The 6,000-nt window shown below is 41.9% G+C and overlaps 1 protein-coding gene across 1 annotated transcript in view; it reads left to right on the top strand.

Moving 5' to 3' along the window:
- Window positions 1-724: 724 nt before the first annotated feature.
- Window positions 725-6,000, top strand: part of LOC114703590 (protein sel-1 homolog 2) — a gene marked incomplete at its 3' end in the record, with an annotated part of 43,033 nt that continues 37,757 nt past the window's right edge. Inside the window, 1 exon segment of the mRNA XM_028884440.2 lies at window positions 725-822. Within this exon segment, the coding sequence (XP_028740273.2) occupies window positions 773-822 (50 nt within the window).

Below are 6,000 nucleotides of genomic sequence, written 5' to 3'. Positions count from 1 at the left end.
CAGGCTTCACTGTGTATTGTAATGGACTTGGAGACAAAGGAAGAGAGGGCAGAGAGAGAGGAGAAAGAGAGATAGTTGAAGGGTGGGGAAATAGGAGTCTGCCCAATTAGCTTTCTTATCAATAAACCAAGTAATAGTGTTTTTAAAAAAAATTAGTGTTGCATAAATGTTAGAAAAACATCACTTCTTTATTTTTCTTAAGTCTCATGAGACTCCTTGGTGCATCTCAGGAAGGTATTAAAGAATGGCAGAAGCCTTACACAAAGAAAATTTTGCAAGAAAATTGCCTCTTCAGCTCCTATGCCTATTCTGGTCATCCTGGAGATACCTGGCCCATGTCCTTGTAGAACCTCAGGGCTCTAAGCATATGGACCGAGTGGCACAGACAAGGGAGGTATTGACAGCCAGGACTAAGAACACATCACCTCAGATCCTACCTCTGTCTAGGGTGTACTGGGACACCTCTCACCTTCTGCTTGCAGAAGCCCACATCTTTTTCTTAGGCTGAGTATACCTCTCCTTCCATTGGAAGCATCTCTTTCCTCTACTTTCCAGGCCCCTGAGCTAGGGATAATACCAAGTGATCTACCTGAAATGCAAATACTGGACAAATGAGTAGCAAAACTCAAAACAAAATGCTAGCACAGAGTCAGCACATTGTTTCTCAAAATTTAAAAATAGAAATAATATTGGGTTTTACTCCCTTTTTCCCCATATAGTCAAAAAGCAAGCCAAGAAAAGTATCACAGATAAAGGAGATGAATTATTTAAGATGGGCAACAAGATGCTCCAGGAGTCTAAAAGCCAAAAACAGAAAACAGAGTAAGTATCTAGTTCCTTTAGCCAAGTTAAATTTCCGGGTTGAAAAAAAAAAAAAAAAACCTAGACAATCAGAAAATCCAGTTTATTACTAAAAGCTTATTGGAATAATAATAAATAAGTTCACTTTGTTCATCAGCTTTTGCTTTTAAAAGGGTTCAATGATTACATATACATGTACAACACTACACACACATGCACATACACACAATTTTAAAAAGTACAAACAAACAAATGCTGGGGCTTGGTTTCTCAGCCTGTAGCATGAGAGTGCCAAGAGATAAGGAGCCCACTAGTGTATTCCCTGTCAAGCCAAGGGATAATTTAGATTTGGTCTGATAGTGCAAAAACACTCCTAGAAGGTCCCTGCTGTGGGATGTTCTGTATGTTAAATGTGTTGCTCTGATTGGTTAATAAATAATACACTGATTGGCCAGTAGCCAGGCAGGAAGTATAGGCGGGACAAGGAGAGAGGAGAATCAAGGGAAGTGGAAGGCTGAGTCAGAGAGACGCTGCCAGACGCCACCATGAAAAGCGAGATGTCAGGTACCTATAGACTAATAGATATGGGTTAATTTAAGATATAAGAACTTGATAACAAGAAGCCTGCTGCGGCCATGCAGTTTGTAAGCAATGTAAGTCTCTGTGTGTTTACTTGGTTGGGTCTAAGCAGCTGCGGGACTGGTGGGTGAGAGAGATTTGTCCTGACTGTGGGCCATGCAGGACAGGGAGAAAACTCCAGCTACAGGTCCCAAGTAACAGTTCCACTTCACATCGAAGGGATCCTTCCTCTTGGGTATAAGCAACAGGGGGAAATGCAGTCCTGGGAGCAAATCTCCCACCAGCACAGGAGCTTTTCCACCAGACAGTTCTTGCCCAGGCTTTCCTGATCCCAATCCTTGCCCAAAGTCACCGAAGAGCAGCTTGTTTTTTCAGCAGCAGAAGTGCAACTACGGGTTGAGTCTCTGACCCTTCGGAGCACCGGGAAACAGAAAACCAGAGTTGCTCAAACCAAGACATCCAGGAGTTTACAGGAATGCTAAGTAAAAGTTCTTGTACTGTTAGGATAACACATACTGTCCTTAAGTCAAGCACGCCTGTATATTCATATCTAAGATGCAGAAAGATGGAGAGAAGAATTACTGTGTGCACCACCAAAGAAAGGGGATTCATTTCATTTCTCATTCAGCCCACCTCCTTGCTTTGTCACTTCCCAGGATAAGGATGACATAGCTTGAAATGGCACTAAGCCTTTCGGCTTGTCCACATCTGCATTCTGAATGCATTCTTCCTAGGGTTGGTCCTTCACTAAGAACTACTCCCTGACAGAAAGAAGGGATGAAGATAAGCTGCTCTCCACAGCAAGTTACTGGTGAGCCCTGGAGAAGCATTTAGACCTTCCTTCCCTAGCATTCATCTCAGTAGCCAGCACCACAACCTTTACAGATGATGCCAGTTGCTCTGTTTATTGTGTCTGTCCATGTTACCCAGATTCTCCTAATTTTTTTTCCTCTTGGGAACTGCAACCCAGCTCTTACTCTTTCCTAGCCAGAAGCAACTTCTCTGGTCCTGGGTTCTTCATCTCTTTTATGACTTTGGACTTTCCTAATAAGAAAGCCATAATGCCAACCCTTCTCGTGGGATTAAAGACTTCTACAAAGATTTGTTTCATAGCCTGTTGCTGCCTCTTGGTACTAGACTGAGTTGAGCACGGAATGCCCCCTATCAGGTTTCTTGTCCCTGCTCTCTGCTGGTGCCCTTCTCAGTCCAGTAGGCTGTAGGGTTTTGTAGCAGCAGGTGCAGTGACAGAAGTCACAAGGGACTCTGTATCCCAGTTGTCAGGCTCTCTTCCTAATATCTGTCTTTGGTCCTAGACATTTGTCTTTATCAACTGCATTCGTTATTTTTCTCATCAATGTGACAAAGCAAAAGCAATTTAAGGAAGGGTTTATATGGGGTCATAGTTCAAGGGTACAGTCCATACTGGCAAAGAAGTGGTGGAACAGGACTGTGAGGGACCTGGTCACCAATCAGGAACCAGAATGCTGATGATCAGTTGGTTTTTCCACTTTTATTCAGTACAGAAACTCAGCCCATGTGATGGTTCCACCCATACTCAAGGTGGGTCTTCAGTCCTCAATTAAATCTTTCTGGAAACACCCTCAAAGACACACCCAGAGGTGTTTCCATTGCATCAGCCTGACAAGACTGTAACATATCCACCTCTTGTCACTTGTCACCCAAACACACCCTTTTAAAGAGTAACATTACATCCCTGCTCCCCAAAGCCTTGTGTTTATCTCATAATGAAAAAATGCATTTAGTCCATCACTAAAAGTCTTCCAAGTTGTTAACTGCTCAAAAATCCAAACTCCAAAGTCTCTTCTGAAACTCAACAGAAAACTCCTGTGAGTCCCTGTAAAATAATAATAATAAAAAAATACAGTGTATGTTCATAATATACGATGGCATGATGCAAATTCCAAAAGGGAGAAAAGAAGGCATACCAAGAAAAGATCAGATCGAAGCAAGACTGAAGGCCAACAGGGCAAACCACAAATTCTGCATATAGCACTATGGCCAGCATTTGGAGCTTGGGATTGAGTATCATGAGTTCTGGTGGTATTGGGCAGTTCTGCCTTTCCAGCTTTGTCGCCTGCAGCAGACATGGTCTCTTTTGGGTGTACTTCATGCCTGCAGCATTCCTCAGTGGATATTCGACATTCATGGCATCTCCAAGATCCTAGGGTCTCCACTACAACATAGGCTTTATCTGCCCAGCTTCATGCCTTAACAGCTTAGCTTTTTTAGTAGGGAATCTGACCCTGCAACACATTGCCTAGCCTCCATCCCTAGCCTTAGCAAAGGCTTCTATGATTCCTTCACTTTTTCATCTTTTATGCCTGCAAAGTCAGTATTCCATGAATAACACTGCCAAGTTCTGCTGCTGGTTTGAGATACAGGCTGGTCCTCTCAGATATAGTGAGAGAGGCCTCTGTGCTGCCCCAGGGGAAATACTTCTGTAGGTGGTTATTTTCTAGCAAGGAATCTCTTCAGTGACATTCTCAGTTCAAGCTCTCTCCTTCCATTTATTGATCAAAAATTGTATTCCTTTTTTATTTATTGTGTGGGTCATAGCACTTGGGTAGGGGTCAGTTCTCTCTTACCACCATGAGGGTCTTGTGGATTGAACTCAGGTCATCAGGTTTAACGCTAAGCACTTACATGTTGATCTAGCCCAGGCTTCCTCCTTCCAAATGAATTTTTACTTCCACAAGTTGGATCCTTTAGTGAGTGTCAACTTGCCCTGGGGGACCTTTTTTATTATCCCAATGAAGAGTGTGAGACTTCTAACAATACTAATCTCTTTAATACTTTCAGAGGCTTCATCCAAACCATCTTTGTTCACAATTCTTTTGCTCCCAATCCTTTCCTTACGAAGTTCCTTGCTTTTCATATTTTTCTGCTTTCTCTCTCATTGTTCATCTAAATAAGAGAACTTAGATCACAGTCTAAATGTGATCCTGACACAAAATTCCATCAACCAAACAAACTAGTTTATTATTTTTTAGTTCAGTGTCACCCAAGTTAAGAACACGGGCAAACTGAAGCCAAAATATATAACATGAATGCTCTCTTATATAGAGAGAGTGCATTCAACACCCTGGTCTTCCACACTCCACCAGAATGGCTCAGTAAGCTCTTTTTCTAGCATCCCAGGGCTTCTCTAGCACATATTCTCAGCTCTTCCACATTCCTCCCACAGACAAGTTCTAAAAGACCATCAGCTGCATAGTCACGTTTGCCATATCAATGGCCTCGTGTTGGTACACATTTTCTGAACTGGTTACTTTTTTCATTGCTTTGACAAAATGTCTGACAAAGCAATTTAAAGAAGGCTTTGTGTGGGGTCACAGCTTGATGTCACACCATGGCAGGAAAATCACACAGCCGGACCACGAGACAACTGGCCACACAGTCAGGAAACGATGAGATGAAGGTTGATGTCCAGGCTGCTTTCTCCTCTTTATTCAGTCCAGAACCCTAGCCTGTGGGATGATACCACTCACATTCAGGATGGGGCTTCACCCCTTAGTTAAACCTTTCAGAAAACACTCTCTTAGAGACACCCAGAGATATGTTTCCATGGTGATTCTAAATCTAGTCAATTGAAAATCAAGACTAAGTCATCACATTGACCTTTGAGACCTTTTCCCCAGTTCTTGGCTTTCCAGAATCTTAGCTTCCTTTGACTATGATTTCTTTCTTGACATTCTGGCTTCCAGCTTGTTCCACTGGAGTACAGACCCTCTATTTTGACAGCCAGAACTCCAGTGCCTAACTGGATATCTCTCTGCCTGAGGGTCTTTTTCCTTAGCCTATTCTACTCTAGCCAGCTAGCAACTTTAGCATTGGGTATAGATAGATTGTGCATAAAATTAAGTCTCTTAGTTGATTTAAATTGGAATCAAAGACTGGTCTGTCTCTGTGTGTGTTTGTGTGTGTGTGTGTGTGTGTGTGTGTGTGTTCCTATATTTGAACCAAGATTAAATTATAAGTAATACATTTTGATCTTGCACTACCAAAAAACGTTATAAAAGTAAGAACAAATCCCCAAAACATTTTCTGTCTCTGACCTGTGTTTGAGCTTTCTTATGCCTTCTGTCACTGTGTGCAATACAGATCATGTGACAATGCAGTGTGTCAGGCGGCGATCTTACAATGTCTGTATTTTAACCACTAAAATTTCACACCATTCACCACCTAATTACAGAACAATTACTAAGCTATAAGACTTTAACCAGTGGGATCACCCTAACAGTGCTAGCTAAATAAGGCCCTGTGCCAAGCAAACCACAGGGTCATCTCACAGCAGCCTGGAGTAGGTGCTACAACCATCCCAGTGTTATGGCTGAAGAAGGAATGGAGAAGTTAGACTAAAGCTTTCCAACTAGCAATTGGTGGAGCTTGGACTTGAACCTGGCACTTAGACGCTAAAGCCCCACCCATTAAAGTTTGTTTGGATTGGTTTTTTTTTCTTTTTTCTTTTTCTTTTTCTTTTTTCTTTCTTTTTTTTTTTTTTTTGGTTTTTCGAGTTGTTTTTTTTTTTTTTTTTTTAAGATTTATTTATTTATTATCTATAGTGTTCTGTTTGCACGTATCCCTGCAGACCAGAAGAGG

This window comes from Peromyscus leucopus, unplaced genomic scaffold, assembly GCF_004664715.2.
Source record: "Peromyscus leucopus breed LL Stock unplaced genomic scaffold, UCI_PerLeu_2.1 scaffold_599, whole genome shotgun sequence".
Classification (NCBI taxonomy): Eukaryota; Metazoa; Chordata; class Mammalia; order Rodentia; family Cricetidae; genus Peromyscus; species Peromyscus leucopus.
This window is presented reverse-complemented; position numbering and strand designations above follow the sequence as displayed.